This window comes from Typha angustifolia, chromosome 11 (assembly GCF_048772165.1).
Source record: "Typha angustifolia cultivar Huaian chromosome 11, ASM4877216v1, whole genome shotgun sequence".
NCBI lineage: Eukaryota > Viridiplantae > Streptophyta > Magnoliopsida > Poales > Typhaceae > Typha > Typha angustifolia.
The window spans coordinates 4,068,164-4,087,215 of record NC_133249.1 but is presented as its reverse complement, the minus strand read 5'-3'; the positions used below and the strand labels follow the sequence as shown (position 1 = coordinate 4,087,215).

General features: G+C 36.7%; 2 protein-coding genes across 5 annotated transcripts; both read right to left on the bottom strand.

Moving 5' to 3' along the window:
• Positions 1–288: 288 nt before the first annotated feature.
• LOC140769758 (probable anion transporter 6, chloroplastic) lies at positions 289–13,491 on the bottom strand. 2 transcript variants are annotated; one of them, XM_073110621.1, is made up of 15 exons: positions 12,912–13,487; positions 12,389–12,534; positions 11,450–11,549; positions 11,022–11,074; positions 10,740–10,814; positions 9,826–9,906; positions 9,671–9,732; positions 8,463–8,566; positions 7,028–7,143; positions 4,433–4,469; positions 3,525–3,620; positions 2,393–2,534; positions 2,246–2,298; positions 897–983; positions 289–820 (listed from the first exon to the last, which is right to left on the bottom strand). In XM_073110621.1, the coding sequence occupies exons 1-15, from the start codon at positions 13,272–13,274 to the stop codon at positions 725–727; spliced, it is 1,611 nt and encodes a 536-aa protein (XP_072966722.1). In that variant the 5' UTR covers positions 13,275–13,487; the 3' UTR covers positions 289–724. The 2 variants fall into 2 exon arrangements, 1 of the variants encoding a protein (XP_072966722.1); XR_012105951.1 differs by lacking the exon at positions 289–820 and having other exon boundaries at positions 954–983; positions 2,393–2,461; positions 12,912–13,491.
• A 319-nt stretch (positions 13,492–13,810) lies between these two features.
• LOC140769757 (cysteine--tRNA ligase CPS1 homolog, chloroplastic/mitochondrial) lies at positions 13,811–18,967 on the bottom strand. 3 transcript variants are annotated; one of them, XM_073110618.1, is made up of 11 exons: positions 18,523–18,967; positions 18,318–18,418; positions 18,139–18,208; positions 17,811–17,874; positions 17,386–17,547; positions 15,456–15,626; positions 15,071–15,352; positions 14,871–14,996; positions 14,594–14,797; positions 14,376–14,477; positions 13,811–14,306 (listed from the first exon to the last, which is right to left on the bottom strand). In XM_073110618.1, the coding sequence occupies exons 1-11, from the start codon at positions 18,906–18,908 to the stop codon at positions 14,073–14,075; spliced, it is 1,902 nt and encodes a 633-aa protein (XP_072966719.1). In that variant the 5' UTR covers positions 18,909–18,967; the 3' UTR covers positions 13,811–14,072. The 3 variants fall into 3 exon arrangements, with proteins under 3 accessions (XP_072966719.1, XP_072966720.1, XP_072966721.1); XM_073110619.1 differs by lacking the exons at positions 18,139–18,208; positions 18,318–18,418; XM_073110620.1 differs by lacking the exons at positions 18,139–18,208; positions 18,318–18,418 and having other exon boundaries at positions 17,386–17,581; positions 18,523–18,599.
• Positions 18,968–19,052: the final 85 nt, after the last annotated feature.

Sequence of the window (19,052 nt, the reverse complement as noted above, 5' to 3'; positions counted from 1 at the left end):
ATCATCTTATGGTTATATTAAAGGAAAATTAAGAGCATAAATAAGGAGTATTCTCTTTATGAGTACTGCTCTCTTTATTTATACGTAATAAAATATGAATAATAACTGCTGTAATTTTGTGTTGTACATGATGCATTGCATATAATGTAGCATAAATAAAGATCACTCACCCATATGTGTACAAATAAAAAGAGCATTTTACTCTTTGCCGATGCATAAAATGAGTGCATTACTCCTAAAACAAATGCATTACAAATAAACTGAGTTCACTGTAAAAGTCAGTCTGTATGCAAGCAACACGGGTTTCTGCTGATATGATCATAGATTGAATAATCTTGCAAGTTGCAAATTATATGGGCTGCTATTAAATGAATTCTTCCTTTGCATTCGGACAGATCAACTAAATCTAATTCATCTACACTATAATCAAATAATGGTTATTCAAGTAATACATTATTACCGTATACATTAAGCAGGACATTATACATACACGTATGTACCACGAAAACTTGCCCCTTTTTTTTTCTCTTCCATATATATCTTCCATCATGCCCCCACAGTGCATCCCACTATGAACAATAAAATTGTTGGATGCCGCGACTTCCTGTAAACTTCTGACCTACCACTTCATTTTGAAATCGAAGTGCTCATATGCTTTCTTTGCTGAGGGATGCCCTCCCCTCGTCATCTTTGTTGCGTCGCAAGAACTTAGTTGTTTTGAATCTCACTTGGAAAACTTCTGTGGCTGACTACTAGCGAATACTAACCATACAACTGTACCAGTCAAATAAAAGAAGATAGAGGGTGCAAAGAGTGATAACTGCATAAAGAAGAAGCCATTAGTCGGACCGAGTTGAAGAATGTAGAATTGGACACAAAAAGAGTTGAGGACATACACTCCATGAATGGGTTGAATCAAGAAGATAGCCTGTGAGGGCGACACCAACAATTCCAGGTATTGCCCCTACTGTATTTGTAATACCCTGTAATTGAAAGCAAATACTGCTGCCATTATTCTCCATCGATTTACAAGAAACTTTTCTTGTTATATTTCAGAAAAGTAGTGATCTACACATCAAGAGCTAAATCATTTAACTTTTAAATCACAATCATGATTGGTACTAGGGCGGAAAAGAAGAGGAAATTGTTTCTTCAGTCATATGAGAAGATATGAAGAAAGTAAATCTATACACTGAAAGCAAGGTTTGAGACAGAATGACATATTCGAATCTTACTGTTAAAATAAAGATATATTTTGATAACTAGGTCAGGAGAGAAAGAAAAAGGCAGTGAGTCCCCATAACCCGGTGATACAAAGGGACCAAAGAACAATTTGCAATTCAAGATACAATCACTTTGCAATTCAAGATGCTTCACTTATGTAAAGAAATAAATTATCTTCTAAGAAGACTGCCTATATGTGCATTTAGGGCATGTTTGTGCATCAAAGTATCAAACCTGTGGAAAGTTGATACTTGTGATTTTTTGAAAACTTTCATGCTATTCCAACTAAAAAACACTGCTGCTACTTTCATTTACTGTTTTGGGGAGCTAAGTTAAGTAGGCTGGACAATAGGGGGAAAAGTGGACACTTGAGACAAATCTACTAGAAAATAATCCCAGTCAATCGCTGCACAACTTCACTATCCATCATTGTTCTCATAGAAGCCTACTCCAAGTGATATGGAGTCAGCTAGGCTACAGCTCAAGTTTCAGAAGGCTCCTAGAAGAATCAACAGATATTTATGATTCCCTATCAACCTGAGATTAGCCATCTAGACATTAGTGTCTCAATCCTGACAGAAGCAAAATCTGGTAAGAGATGGGCTTGCCATGAAACAGGAAAGTCTAGTTAACAGTTAGAACTTATGGTTGCAGCTTTGGGTAATTCAATCGAGGAGCAACTTTCTCAAAGCTCCTCTAGATATGGAAAGAACCTAGAAGAAAGAATGACCACATTCAGTGGGAGAGACTTATATGGAGAAAAAAAGTATGCCGTTCCATGAATGTGAAGGAAATCGCTTTAAGGGACACTGCTGCATATGTCACAACTTTATGGACAAACCTATAACAGTGCCAACAGAATTTGATGCATAGGCACTCACTGTTTCCTGGATATGGCATTGTCATATTACATCTTGAATGGGAAAAATAAAATCTAGTGACAAAGTCAAACATCATTGCAGTAGTAAGTCTCCTGTAATGGATTTTAACAAGAAAATCAATAAGGAAGTGGATGGCATACCAAAAGTATACTGGCATATTCACGAGATATATCTTGGTGAGTACAATAAAGCCCTGAAAATAGCAACAGGAGATTTGCTTTGGGTTAGAGACAAATTGTAGCAAACGGCGCAAGAGTTAAATGTTAAAAAAAACAACAACGCAATACCTGACAAGGCAAAACTGGAGAGTGCTAACCCACTACTAAGAAATACTACAATTTCCCAATGTGGCAGTCCTAGATCCAAAGAGGAAAGCGTCATGAATGTTGCAGGAGACAAAAAGGCAATTGTTTGGCAAATTTTTCGAACCTACAAGTACAAAATGAAATAAGTCATTCGAGTCAACTTTTCCTAATTAAATGGTCATAAGATATTATTAAACTCAAAAGATAAAATATCTAAATCATCGCATTCTGTTGACAGATCAATAATTGAACATAACTGTTGTGTGTTTCCTATACAAGTAGCTGTAACTGTAACTAATAAAAAATATGACAATAATTTTAAATGGTGTTCGCTTTGGTCTATCTGAGTGATTACGAGGAGTTAATGAAGCATGAATAATGCTGGCAAGTTGCCAATGAGATATATGCTTCACGAGAGGTTTCTCATGCCCTCACTAAATAGAACCACAGTATTAACCTACACTATGCATTCCAATCCGGGAAGTGTAAGTAAACAAGATGGAATCTGATGATAAAGTTATCAAGATTGCCCTTGTATAGGTGCTGATCAGCACACTATGTGCTGATAAGCACATATTGACATAATCATCCTTGTTATTAATATATCCCGAATGCTGAGCAATTATTCTTTTCTCCCTCTTCATATTTGAATGTGCCAGAGAGTAACCAACCCGAGCATGACAAGTCCAGCTTCGATCAAGCTCAAATCAAAATCAGTCTCAAGCCTCAGATTGCAAGTTTGGCTCATTTGGTTTCATTCAATTTTAATAAGAATGCATATCAACTTAGTGGAACATGAACCTTAACAAGCTGCTTGATGATAATACTGCTTGAGGAGCTTGCTTATTCCAGTTATCTAGACAATGATTTTCATCATATGGTATTCTTACCAAAACTTGATTTATAAGTAAATAAAGGAAATTATAAGAAATAAATCATGGTAACTACAGAAGTGATACTAAAATATATGCCAAGTATAAGTTAACTACATACACTAAAGTGAATAATAATACAAGAAAAAGAAACTGATAATAACAAGTCAAAAATCAGGGAAATGTTATCTGGCTTTTATATGAAAAAAAAGAGAACTAGGAATGTTGAAGTTAGTTCTAACCTTTGTAATCTCAACTCCTTTTGATATTAAGTTATCTGCAAAAGGTGCTGCGATAGAGGTAATAAGAATCGAAGCCAAAGAAGGGAGAATTGACACCTGCAACAGGGATTTAGCTTACAGTGAGGCAGAAAAAACAAAGAAAGAATATCCATGGCCAAGATAGTATATTCCATTCCATGAATTTATACTTCTCTAATCCTTAAAATGACAAATTTTCTCTACAGAATTTATCAAAAAATTACCTCCTTTGAAGCACATAGTACTCAAATATTTAACTTTCCTAAGGAAATCTCAGTTTCTGCTGATCTTCTCAACTTTTCTACTCTTTCCTTTACTCCACATGCTTCTGTACAGTGTCCATGACTTGCACCTAGCTAGGGTTGCCTGTGTCATCCTAGAAGATCTATATCTATAGATTTTGGAGAATCTAATAGAAAAGAACAGGCGGCAGTGACCTGTTAGCAGCACCTACACTTTATGGTAGCCACTAGACTCAGTTTCCAAGTGTCTAGGTAATTATGGGCCTCCCCTAATTCCAGATGGGAACATTCTATGCCTGTATCTGACTATGATGAAAAGACATCTAATTTTGATTTGCAGATGTAATATTGTACAATTAACTGATTGGTAAATGAAGACATGGGTCAACAATTGTTTCTAACAAGTCTTTAGCAACTATTAAGTGAGACTTAGATGTGCACATCATTTAGCGGCCTCATAATAACCCTGTTTAGTAGGTAGCATGGTTAAAATTACTGCTTTATGAGATAAACTTCCCTTTACCATAGCAAAACTTAGTTTTCTCACTAGCACTTGGATTTCCTTTATAAAGGAGAAATCACTAATTTCAGTATGCAAAATAATAAAGTAAAAGTTGTTTCAATCTTAAAAAAATACAAAATACCTACCCAAGCAGCTTCTGTCAAGTTCAGATCCAACTCCTCACTGCAACCATCAAGTATGAATAGAAAACATTAGCAATAAATAGCAACATAAGTTATTAGAAGAGACAGAACAAGCTCTATCCAACATAAATCTCAAGCACAAACTCCTAGCCTACAGAGAATAAACACTAATATTAATTTATGTTCAGCCACAGTGGATAATTGCATTTGTTTATATCCAGTCTTAACTCTTAACACATGCTCCTAATGATTTTGCTTTGCCTATTCTGACTCCCTCACTAAAACCTTAAACGCAAAGGTTCAATATAAGCCTCTTTACTATGTTTTCCAAAGAGGGAGATCACTTTGACATTGAAATTGCTATAGCTTCTCTATCCAAATTTTGAGAATTCCTTATACCAACCATTTTCCTTGTACCACCATGTCAGCTATCTCCTAATAATTGCTTTTTGTAAAATGCTTGATTTATCATATTACAACTCTGACACCTATAGTTTTTTTTATAAAATTTTATAAATCACACCCTATATTTTACCTACTTTGTAATTTACACTCCCATCTTTGATGATTTTGTAATCTGGCATCTCATTTTTTTTCTATAATTTTTATTTAACACTTTAACATTATTTTGACTAACTGATGTCAATCAAATTACTAAAATACTCCTCCATCATCTTCCATTATCTTCCCCAACCACCTCTTCCCACCGTTATCACTAGGGGTTTAAACGAGCCGAGCTTGAGCAAATTGGGCCCAACTCGGCTCAAACTCGATTTGAGCTGAAAAAGTTGAGCTCAGCTCGGGTTATCTCTAGTTTGATGAGACTCGAGCTAGACTTGACGACTCATGAGCTTAATGGGCTCACGTGGGCTGCTCTATAGCTCAATCCAAAAATTATAGTATTATATGGGAAAAATAACAAATAAAATGGTGAAGGATAGGATTCAAACCAAAGTTAGCTAGGTTAATAGAAGTTGTTTTAACCTACAATGTTATATAACATCTACAATTATTTTTGGTATATATATATATATAATATCATCTCACATATTATACATTTTTGGTCTATATTATAAATAATATCATCTCACATTTAACCTTTCGAGCTGAAAAACCCAACTCGGCTCGGCTCATTTAGAGCTCGAGCTGATGAGCTTTTTTGACAGCCTTAGTTGCCACCACCTTCCCTCGTCTTCCCCTTTCTCATTCTTTTCTTCTTCTTCTTCTTCTTCTTCTTCTTCTTCTTCTTCTTATTATTATTATTATTATTATTATTATTATTATTATTATTATTATTATTATTATTATTATTATTATTATTATTATTATTATTCTTTCTCCTCCTCCTCTACCTATCCTTGTGTTGACCGAAAGTTCGCTGAAGAAGATGGAACTTTTAGTCATCCCCTACCTCCATTTAAAAACTATTTAATTAGTTCCTGGCTGATTTATTAGATGTTTATTAAAGGGAGGAAGATGGAAGAGAAAGAAAAGATGAAGAAAACAAGAGTAATTTAAGTATTTATAAATTATTCTGTATATTATAGCATAATATTTTTTTGCTAATATCGTCCAAGTAATCTAGGGTCTTAAACAAGAATTATAAAAAAAATTAAAAGGTCGGATTACAAAATCCTCAAAGAGGGGGTAAAAATCAACAAAATTGGTAAAATGTAGGGTGTGGTTTATAAAATATTTAAATTCTTTTTTTTTAAAGTTTCGATCCCTGCACTATTCTTGACATCTTGATAACAAACAGTGTATTCATATGTTGTGAATGACTGGATACATTGGCAATATTCTAGGTCCTAGGACCAATTTGTAAGTCGCGGTTTGCAACTTCACATCTCGTAGAGAAGCTAGCTCTTGTTAAGTTGGACCTTTTGTAGGTCAGTCCAAAACAACGGGCGTCAAAACAAATAAACATGTAGCTGGAGTTATTAGACCACCTATTTGTCAAGATTCTTACATTCTTATAGCATTTGGAGGGTGTTCTTTTTTATTGCACCAATTCTAAAGCGCAGTCAATGTGAAGGTCATCCTATCGGCCAATTGGCATTTTACACTTCATAACAAGCTGTTGTTTTTCTTAAGTTTGTGATATTTGGAAATATGTAATATATATCTGAAGATAGTTGAAATTAGGTGGACAACAAAGTCCACAGTCCAGCAAATCTTTCAATCAGTCCCTCTCAACTCTGAGTTATGCTTTGTGGCCTGTATTCAGCTAATGTTGGAAATTTTCACTTTGAACCCACCAATCCACTTAAAAATGTCCATCATAATTGGGTACGGGTAGCAATTTTCCTTACATTAATTATATGTAAGAAGTCAAACTGAAGAAAAAGAAGTCATGTTTGTGTTTGCTAACCAAGATTCAACGGCTCAATAAAGTTTAGTCAATAAATTTCGTAGTCTGAAAATTCAAATATTAGAGCCCACCTTTACAATGACCAAAGTTAGATGGTAGTAGATATTGTCTTCTAAGAGAAAAGGGACAAAGTAATGCTTCACATTAAGGCCACTTAACCTCCTTTTTCATAATGTAAATTTCTTCTTTTAAGGAAATTTATTTTAAATGGCATGAAGTGAACATACCTGAAAAAAGTTGGTAGCCAAGACAAACAAGTGTAGTGTCCCCAACTTCCACAAAAGTGAGCATATATCATTGCCCATACTGCTTGGCTTTTGAAAAATGCCCTCCATGGTACATCCTGTGGAGCAAACAAAATATTAATTAGCTGTCTAGATAATTACTAAATGGCACAATAAGCTTGTCTATGAGTAAGAGAAATATCCAGCTCTTCCCAATATGACCAAAAGTTAAAACTATTAGGAGTATTTCACATAGAAAGTCAATCAGTATGGCAAAAACTACTCCGAGAGTTCATGCCTCAGTTGACATCAATGTACTGCATCTATGCAGATGCAAGCATTTTGCTTGAATCCATCAACAATCATGTTCATGAGACACACAGTGTAAGTGAGCATATTTTTGTAAAGCCATTTTATGGGGGCCTATGCAAGTTAGATATCCTATAGCTCATAAATTAGCTTCAAGATAGTAGGATTAGGTGCTTGGACTTGTTTCATTGAAGAAATACCAGTAGTTGGGAATTGGCAGTCAAAAGAATAGGTACGGAATTTAGCATATTCCCTAAGGTACACTCTTTATTGCCAAACAGATAAGTGGTCAATCAGCCAACTGAACAACTGAAAACACTTATTAAAACACAGCATAAGAGCCCAACACAGATCAAAATGTGAGGTTGTTCATTGTTGGACAGAATCAGGATAAGTCCTTATCCTGTTCCTTTTTGCAATCCAAGCAGCCTTTAGTAAAGAAAGATGCATGATCTCAACAATTTAAAGCATTAGAGAGGTTTCTCTTTTGGATGATTTATTTTGCCTTATCTTTATAATGATCCTATCATAAAACTAAGCAAGATTTAAGTGAAAAGAGTTCCATGTGAATTCATCAGAAAAACTTTTCTTAAGGTATCCCTAAAACAGAAGGTATGTAGGGGCATGGTGACAGCATCATATAACACCAAAATGCTTATTTTGATTATCTTGATCTAAATATTTGATGGAAAAAAGAAGTCGATACAAACATATTGGCATTGCTATAATAAATGGAGCCAGTGCTGTTATATTGGTGCACAAAACTTGTGGCTTGCTAGTGGTAATTAATGCAGTAGCAGATACTAGTATGATTTGATGTAATAGATAGTGTGATTTGACAGTTGACATTCTTTTTCTTTCATCAAATCATTGTGTCACACCACTTCAGCTGTTAGCAGTTAGCACCACATCTGAATTCCATGTATTTACAATGTTGATCAGTAATACATGCATATCTTTCTTAATATACAGAGCTTATACAAGCTAGTTAATCTGTGTGCAATTTCTTAAAAAGTAATAGCAAAAGTAGTTAGTATTCATATGCTTGTGGAATTAGAATCTTATAGGAAAGCACTGAATTAAGTAACTAACACGTGCAATTAAATGTCTCTCAGGAAGTTCATCATACCTCAAGCGAGTCACCCAGTTCGTTCAAAGATTCATCTAATGACTTTTGCGAAGATAAAGATGACAAGATGTGGCCATTAATAGCCGACGACTTTTGGTCCACTCCTAGTAAGCATTACCATAGATCTCGTAAGAAATTCTTGTCAAAGCAACCAAAATAGAAGTAGTAGTTACTAGATATCAATAAATGTGAGCTCACTTGACAAGATTAAACACTATAAGAATTATGCATAGTTAAAGGGTTCCTAAGAAACCTTCTTATCTAGAACCAAGCTGAGATCTATTGGTCCAGTATCATAACACTATTATATGACTTGTCTTACCAATTTCGAAAGCACAAACTTTCTAGGTTGTTATTAAATAGCATATAAGCTAAGCAATTGTCAGCTTAGGAACTGCTGGTCATTGGTGTCATTGTATTCGGAGGAGCCTAACACTATCTGAACCTTTGGCTGATATGATAAGAGACAGCAAACATCCTCTTCTCTTTATTAGTTCTTTAGTACTACATTACTAGTAGCAGTTTTGGCAGGGGAAATAGGTCTAAACATGATTAACATAAGAAACTTTTCAATTACAAGTTTATGCCCTTTTTGTTCTAGTATTTTGTTGTTTTTGCCTTTATAATCATGTAATTTAGATTCTATGAAGTTGTAAAAAATCTATAAGTTGACATCTAAATGGAGATTTTATTACTTAATGAAATGTCCGAGAGTAGTTCTGTCATTGGATGTTTGTTGACATTACATGACTACCACTAAGATTAAGACAGTAATAACTAGGGGTGTCAAACAAGCTCGTCGGCTCACGAGCAACTCAAGCTTTAAACAAGCCAAACTTGAGCTAGCTAGTCTATCACGTAGAAGTATATGTATATATCAAGAGTTCAAAACTGATTTCGAACTTTTCCACCGCAGCCTCAATTTCTAAATTGAGCCAATTGATCCGAGCCGAGTCAACTCAATTCTGGAGAGAGCCAATCTCAACCCGAACAGAGCTGAGCCCAGCTGAGCTTGCTCGAGCTAGGCTCGTTTACACCCCTAGTAATACATCCCACAAGAAACAAGTACCATAGATTCCTAGCATCATACAACTGTCGAACCAAAATAAATTGCAATCTAACATGCAGTCTGTTCAACAAAATATACAAACATGTGCCTTAGGAGAATATAGTAGTTCAAAGAAGAAAAGCAGAAAACAGATGCTTACTGAAGATGTCTCTGCCACCAACTAATGGTTTCCCCTCTTTAACAAACTCAAATCCCAAACACCTTGTACAGACACAAAAAAACTGATGAGTAAGAAAGTCCAAACTGAATGTTCTCAAGGTAACATACCATGTCATCTTATAGTTGTCTATTTACCAAATAATTCCAAGAAAGCCAAACATGTAAAACACTGATTCCCAACCAAAATTCTGGATAATAGGAGGAGCAAACAGGAGTCTGCAATTAGACAAATAAGGGAAAAGTCAATTTCTTCCAGCACATACATAAAAATCACACATTTATGCAACATTAAATGGAAATTCAGTACCATGAATTGGCGATCCTGTGCTCATCCAAGAAATACAAAGCATAATTATGGCATAAATTGAACTGTGATTCACAACTCTTAAGTTTTCTACTAGTTTCACAGAGATGAGGGCATCAAACAACTCCTATATCATATCGCTTGAGAGCTCACAAACTGATTAAAGAGCACAATGAACCAATTAAAGTGCACAAACAATGGATAGAACTAATGTGTTGGTTAGCTAAAAAGTTTTACTCCCATGCATGCTGTTGATAAGGCACTAGCATTGCCCTGTCCTGCCGGTCTAAACACTCGGCACAAAATCCATGAACCACTGATATTGTTCCAACTAGGTAGCTACAGCATTAGCCTCCACGATTTTAAGTATTAAGTGAGAATTTGTTATCCACCATTGACATGAATTAGCATGCAGATAATTTTATGAGATCCACTAATCATATTCGGTTTTTCTGTATGTTCTACATATTTTCATGGATTATCCAAATCAGCTAATTAGGTTAAAACTATAATCCATAGCTCTAAACTTATCTCTAATTATAATTAATTTAAATAGAAGATAAGGTTTTGATTATAATTAAAGTATACTAATCTTTAAGAGAGTGTTATCCGTCATGTATATCATTGCTTGACAAATCAATATAGTAAAAGAGAAAGCACTACTTTTTATTGTTTAGAAAACTGAATTGCAATATACATAACATGGCACCTGATAGAATTAATATAAAGGTTTTAAGACACACACCCCAAAACGCTTCCGATGCTCAAGCCACCAAAAACAACTGCAACTGCTCTTGATCGTTCTTGCAAGGGTATGGATCTGCAGACGGACAAGAATGAAGTAAATTGAGTAATCTGATAGATTTCAGAAAATAGAAAGATAATAAATGTCAGATTGTTTCAACTAGAAAGAATCATGATGAAATGGAGAAAGGAGAAGACACAAATATGCAATTCATGCAATAATTTATCAATAACAAACAGAAAAATAAGTTCCCAAGAAGTACATGATTTATTAAAGTCTTGCCTTGCAATCAAGTCAGTCGCAGCTGATGGTGAAACACCTTCTCCTATTCCAACCTAAAAAGAAGAAAATTTCATTGTGTGGTAACATACTGACATTACTGTTGTAGCTCTCTCACAAAAGAAAGAAAAAAAAAAAAGAGGAAAATATGCTGTCATAGTAGTTGTTTTAAACTGGACATTGCATTTACAGCAATAAGAAGTACAAAGTAAAAAAAATTCTAAGAGACAGATGACATCTACATCCAACAAAATTTTCATAATGTTGGGAAAGATAGATGAGAAGAAGTTGAAGGGCCAAAAGTCGACAAAAGAACACTTTCTTGTACGTGTTATACGTATGGCCTATGCTTAAAGGACATCTATTACTTGCAATGCCACATGTATATGTGTCTATGCATGCAATAACAAGGCTTGATACAAATAACATACCAAAATCCTCGACATAACCAATCCTGGCATATATCCTGCTACAAAAGGAACAAGTGCTGTGGCCAAAGACCAAACTAGGACACCAACTTCAAGGACTTTCCTGTATTTACAAGACAATGTCAAGCATCAACACATATGAATTTGAAAAATAATAAGTACAAGAAAAATTGGCAACCATCGACCCATCGTATTACAAATATCAAAATAAACAAAGGGCCTGCACTGACTAGAATATAAGATGAACAACAGACAAATGGTCTAAGACCACTGAAAAAACATAAAAGGGTTAAACAGTAAGGAAACACAATCTTACTGAATGTGAAATCAATGCTGAGCCTGCACTACCATTTTGAGACACAAGATTTTAATGAGAATAAACATATGGTTAACAGGTGACGGCCATTAAATATTTGTCGTGCTGCATAAGTTGCCACACCTATCTGCTGCACTAGTACTTTTGGAATACCTTGCAGCATTATAACATAAACTAATTGTAGGCCTTAAACAAACAATAAGAACACATCACCATATTGCTGAAATCATGAGTAATGGACCTTGAAGGAGATGTATAAAGCATTGCCAACTGGCTTTGACATGGATAAACCATATAAAATGTGGCACATTGCCAAATTATGCTTCATTCTTGAATCCTGACTGTGTGCTTACACATTGTCTAGCAATTTTAGAAAGAACATAAGTGAGAGACGATCTGTCAGCTTATCACATTGAAAAGCCAAAAGTGTCCATCTCAAGATATCTCGCTTGATGCAATGCTAAAGACAATCTGTGGGAAACATATCTAGAAGAACAAATAGGGGAACAAAAAGAAGATGATAATTTTCTATGCATCAATCAACAAAGACGACCCAATAGGATGCTTTATAAGATTATAACATGTACAAGAACACTGCACAAGGGGTTTTTTTACCCATAACAAACCTTCCACCAAACAACTTAGCAAGCCAACCCCCAGGTAGTTGACTCAAGGCGTATCCCCAAAAGAAAGATGATTGAACTAAGCCCGCGGTTGATGAATTCCACCCAAATTGATGTGACATGGGAATGATAGCAATACTCAAGTTAACCTGGAAAATTGCATAGTATTTAAAATAAAAACATTAGTTCATCTTACCCAAAAAAAAAATGCAGAACTTTTATCTGACGTTAAGGGGCATCATATACAAGTAGCAGTCTTAAAGGAAATTCAATAATTCAAAAATCAAAATCATTTGGTCGAAGGTGACGATTTAACTATTTCTTCAGACACAAAAGATAGCCCACAAGAGCAACCAAATATAGCATAAAAATGTAGCAACAGGAATATGAGATGCTGCTAAATGTTTTGAGTGCAAGATCATTGATATGAATAAAATGCAAATCAAATACCTCAAAGGCGATAGTTAAGTGACGAAACGCACCGAAACAATATGGATAATGCAAACAAGAAGCAAAAGGGGAGTACCTTGTCCATATTGCAAATGACGAAAGCAAGCGAAGTAGTTCCAATAAGCTTATACCGCTCCGGCAAGTTCTTCCAAGGAGGCCATTTCAGTTCAAGCCCCTCATAGCTTTCCTCCTCCTCCTCCTCCTCCTCCTCCTTAGCCGAAGCCTTCTCAACACCAGCAAGAGCTCCACCTCGTACCTCCTCTGCCTCCTTCGCCTCCCCTTTCGCTCCGCCACCGGAGGGCGAAGCCCTGATCCGCAGCCCACCCCGGGAGGGTGGGAGGAGGCCTAGGTGGTGGCGGTAGCTCGTAGTGGTAGGGCGAGGAGGGAATCTGCGACCGAGGAGGAAGCAACGGTCGGGTCGAAGGGCGACGCTCGTCATCTGTTTGATTCCAGTCCTCTACCGTGGAGCGGGGTTTTCTTATTGCTTATGGAGTTGATACAAACTTATGAAAGGAGAGGAGGGTGCCACGCGACGAGGAAGTAAACAGTATTCAAACGAGGAGAACGAGTGCACCAGAGAGACGCATCAACGGCCACAAGAATTAAGAAATGAGTGTTTGGAAGCAGCAAGCAAGAGAATAAACGGGAAGAATGCTTTGGGTGCCACAGAAGTTACCAGCCTCATCGCTCATGTGCCTAATAAAAATTCTCCCGACTTCCAAGGGAACTTTTGCAATCCGTTCTTCTGCTGGACCAAAGTACCCCTCGACTAATGATCCTATGGGATAGGATAATCACACGATTAGCAACAAAAGTAATGGAAAGATCTCATTTACTAGTATAAGATCCGGATCCGGATCCGAATCCGAATCCGAAAATTAGTGCCATGAAAAAGTCCTATACAATATGAGCTCTTTAGTTGCCCGGCTGTCCTGTCCTCGTGTTCTTTGTTCTTCAAATAAGATTAACTGGACTGGAAAAGAAATCATCTCCATGTATCGAAAGCAGAGGAGTATATATATTCTTCATTCAAAGGTAGTTTAGACATTCAGTACATAAGAAGTTTATAATAATAAAAAATCATGTATCTATCACAACAGCAAAATCCATTGAAAAATATTAACCTAACAGGGAATAAAACAGACATCTGTTCCCATGATACCTCCTAGTAAAAACATCAAGATTTCATATAGAAGATCTGTGCTGTTCGGAAATTCTAACAGAAATTCTTCGCAACTCAAGTTGACACTACACCCTCCTGGATATCAAGAGGTACAGTGGGTCTCCAAGATGTTCCACCTGGTCCATCCATTAGTGCAATCCCAAAAGCAGCTAACTCTTGCCTGATCTCATCGGACCTCTCATATTGCTTGCTTTGCCTTGCTAAATTTCTTTCTTCAATCTTCTGCAGCACGTGTGATTCAGTTAGGTGAGCTCGAGTTAGTGCCTTTTCTCTCAACTGTTGCAAAACCTGCAAAAGATAGTGTTCTTCAGTATGTTACGGATATTAAGCATGTACTAGTAAAACTAGTCTCCCCACCTCACTATAACTTGAAGGCATCAATCCTAAGGTAGAAAGCACAGTTCTTATTTGCCTTTCTAAAGCAAAGAGGGACTCAGATCTTAATTTCTGCTTCTTGCCCTGCAGAATGTAAAGCAAAAACGAACTCAAAACTCTTCTCTGACAAGCATTTTGAGAAACTAAGGACCAAGAACAGCAACTCCCTTGAGATTTAGGATAGTGCTCATTACTTATACCTTACGAGTATGAAGTAGATCGTTAATAAATTTGAGAGGTTCAGAAAGGGCAGCTAACACCACAGGAGTATGCAGATCATCGGACATTGAATTCTCAAAATCACGACAAAGATTTTGGATGCAATTTAAAATATCAGCAGGTAAAGAATCATCAAGATTGATTGGATGTTGCTCGCCAACATTTTCTTCACAATCATGTAAACTCTACAACCATCAAGAGTGATTAATTAGACATCTATATTCAGCACATGAAGGAATAAAGTGTCCCTTACTATACCTGATAAATGTAGAACAACCGATCAGATGCAATATCAAGCTGTGCTTTTGTGTAATTAATTGGGGACCTGTAATGTGTGCCAAGTAAGAAGAACCTCAAAGCCAGTGGATGGTACAGCTCTATAACCTGATAAGATCAGAAAGTCCTAGAGCAAGTAAATATCGCAATTGGAGAAAAGTAATTATTTGTGCTATATGTACCTGCCGTATGGTAAAGAAGTTTTTAAGTGACTTTGACATTTTCTCATTGTCTACATTGACAAAACCATTATGCATCCAAAAGCTTATGCTGCTGCTACTACAGGCCGCACAGCTCTGAGCAATTTCATTCTCATGGTGGGGAAAGACAAGGTCCTCCCCTCCGCCATGAATGTCAAAGGAATGCCCCAGATAAGCTGCACTCATTGCACTGCATTCTATGTGCCATCCTGGCCTTCCAGGTCCCCAGGGGCTCTCCCAGTATGGTTCTCCATCCTTGGCAGACTGGAGTTAGTTGAGACCGTCATTTAGTTTTAAAACCCACCAATTGGAAGATAAGTAAGACAAAGCTGTGTTAAAAAACTAGCAAAGTGAGACCCTTTCTTACTTTCCATAGAGCAAAATCAGCAGGATTTCGTTTCCTTTTATCCACAGCAACCCTTTCTCCAGCTCTATTATCTTCTAGATTTCGGCCAGATAATCGACCATAAGCAGGAAATTTATCAACAGAAAAGTAGACATCCCGATCTATCACATATGCACAACCTTTATCGAGAATCTGTTCAATAAGAAATAGCAAGTCAGGTAATGTAATGTTTGCTGAAATCATGTTTATCGTACAGACACGGAATCTACATAAAAATTCTTTCAATATCATGATACACATGCACTACCATCGTGATTAACATTCTCTTATTTAATAAATAATAAAATTTATAAAGTCATAGATATCATTTTCTTTGTTTTATTCAGAAAACTTAAGCGACTTATGAAATAAGAAAAACATTTGATGCTAATACTTGTATTGTTGCATGTCAACTCTAACATATATAGACAGTAATGCACTGCATATGGTCAATTCACTCCAATATGTGTTGTTTGGTTTAAGTTGGGAAGGAGAATGAATAACAAGTGTCAATCAAACAACATTGAATCAATCTTCAGTAATGAGGGAAATGGTATGTATATCTCTCTTGCACTAGACCCTGCATCAGCAGTCTCATGCAATGGAATGCCCTATCTTTAAATTAATTAATCTTCCATAATTTGACACACTGCTAAAAGGTTTTAAGCTAGGGCACTTCAGGGTTAGAGGGCATTATTAATGTGACAATAAGGTTTGCCCCCTTATATAAGTGATCATGGGTATAAATTATAAAAAACAAGTAACAAAACCTCTTCAGGGACAAGCCATGCCCCTCTGAGGAACCTCCTGCCCGGGGACATCCTTTTTGGGTCTTTTCAAGATTACCATCCCAATCCTTAAGCTGAAGTTCTTACAACCAAAAGAATCCTGATAACAAAACCACTCAGAGGGGCTCATGACTATTCAGTTCTAGGGAACTTATGCTATCTTGCAAAGAGCAGCCTAATTTTCTGCCTAGTAAAATATCAAGATATCCTCATACGTTATGCAGCATAGATGTATGCTAGCTTTGGAATAGTATTATTTCATTAATCTCATGAGAATATAACCTGATATATTCATATCTTAAGCCTTTAAGTTCTTTGATGCATGTCATTATGTCTACCATGAGATATTTTATGGATAGAGCAACTCAGTACTCGGTACTTTTCACCTTGATCAACTCCTTCACATGATAATTGTTCGACAATTGATTGAAGAGTTATTCCAGACTCAAATATGCAGTAAAGTGGGATGACACTTAGATTGTCACTTATCACCTTGATAATTCCCTGAAATGATGCTCCTTGACAATTGAAAGAACTATTCTGGACCCAAATCTGAGGTGAAATCCAGACACCAGAGCAAAGAGAAAGGTGCTATTTTAGGCTTTTAGCAACAAATACTATATAAGAAATTCCTAATTAGCACTCAAATATTGGTTTTTATAATGTGCATTCTTTAACAACTCACCCTCATCCTGCTCCTTAAACATGGGCAGAAATCACAATAACCTAATTCCTCATTAGCTCTATATGTGAGAGAAATTATCCATAAATTTGACTGACTGAAAGCACCGACTGTAAACCTGACTAAAGACATGTAGTTGTCCGTAATGCAAAATAAGAGATAAAGTGATATTTAAGAACACTTCTGGTGGAAACTATTGGAAGGTCTGACCATGCAGTTTAACTTATAAAGGAAAGTGGTACGTCATTATGAAATGTTACGACATATAACTAACTGATAAAATTGTGGTTGTTATATCCAGTATTGTTTTAATTTTCCATGCTTAAATTATGAAAATAAGGAGGCCACATTCAGCCAAAAGTAAAACTTGTGTCACATGGTTTCCAAGAGGAAGGACTACAAACTGAAGCCTGTAGAAGAGAAATAAAAATTTTAAATATACCTTCTTAATCATATCTATAATCTGATTAATATGTTCTGAAACACGGGGTTCCACAGATGGAGGCAAACATTGAAGATAAGCCATGTCCGACTGGAACTCATCACAGTAGCGGCTGCTCAAACTTATAGGATCTTCTCCCCGTTCATTTGCCCTTGTAATTATCTACAGAATTCCAGAAGTGCAGAACTCAGGTTTCCTGTCGTAGATATGTGAGAAAAGCAGTTGGTATACAAACTTATAATGGTAAGCAAGGATTCTCTAACAAGTATCAATAGCTGATATAATAAAACAGAAGAACTTATGAATTTCCTAAGAAGAATGTGACATAAAGCTCAGAAATCATAAAGATTCAGTATATTTACTGGAGAAACAGATGAAATTTTAAAAAGGCAAACAAATGTGCGGATAAACCAGAAGTAAGCCACCTTGTCATCAATGTCAGTGAAGTTCCGGACGTAACGAACTTCATAGTCCATATACTGCAAGTATCTGTCAAATAAAGCATGGCATCATAACATGATCTACCTAAACTCCAGAGGAGAAATAGTGATGTACAATGCAACAGTACAACCAGTAAGAGAACTCGATCAATGTTTTTCACCTCAACTTGTTCGTGCATGTTAATGAAACATAAAAACTAATCAGAAATCAGCCCTCCAAAAAGAGAGTGAGAAATGAAGAAAAGAGGAAATTCTTGATCCATTTAAGCCCAAAAATGCTCAGCAAACAAGCAAATAGCATAAGCTTTATTACTCGAAATGCCGCAGGTTAATCAGATATGAATCTGGAAACGCTACCACATCCTCACCGAATAGGGAAGAACCTACATCGGTAACTGAATCTATCAGAAAGCAACAGGCAGAAGACATATCATGGTATAATTAAATCTATCACAAAACCAATTTCCAGATGCAATCTTGCAAAGAAGATACCAATTGGAGATTTGTATATGTAGAATTTTACGACAGAAATCCCTGATGATGCAATCTTTCCCAGCCCTGTTGTCTCAATATTATAATAGAAAACAACGATACTGGCACAAAAATCACAGCTTTGTGTCATAAAACAACCAAACGAAACACGATTACTTTCAAGGAACATGGGTACCAAAATTTCTGTCCGAGATCGCGAACCGACCTGTATAGAACATCAAAAGTCACGTAGACTCGAGCGTGGCCAATGTGGCTGAGATCGTAGGTGGTGACCCCGCACACGTACATACCCACCTTCCCGGGCACCCTGGACCGGAAGAGCTCCTTTCGCTTGCTCATGGTGTTGTAGAGGCAGAGCTCGGAAGAGGGCTTGGATTTTCCCGGCATCAGGTCGCTTCCATTGACGCCAGCTCCGGTGGCGGCGCAAAGGAATCTGTAGGGAGATGAGAAAGAAGGGGTCTTCTTCCTCCTAGGTTTGATATGGAAGAAGGCAGGGCGGGTTGGGGTTAGGGTTTGAGGTTGGAGTTGGAGTCTTCTCCCAATGGGAGAGGAGAGGAGGAGGCAGCAGCGCTTAAGCGACGGTGTTGCCATTGCTCTCTCTCCCCCCTATGTCTCTGTGTGTGTGGGAGACTGGAGGAAGTGGATTTGGTTCGGGGATACGGTGTAGATAAAGTAACGCTATTCTCCCTTATCCACTGTACGATTGGAATAAGGGTGGATATGTCTCCAGTCTGA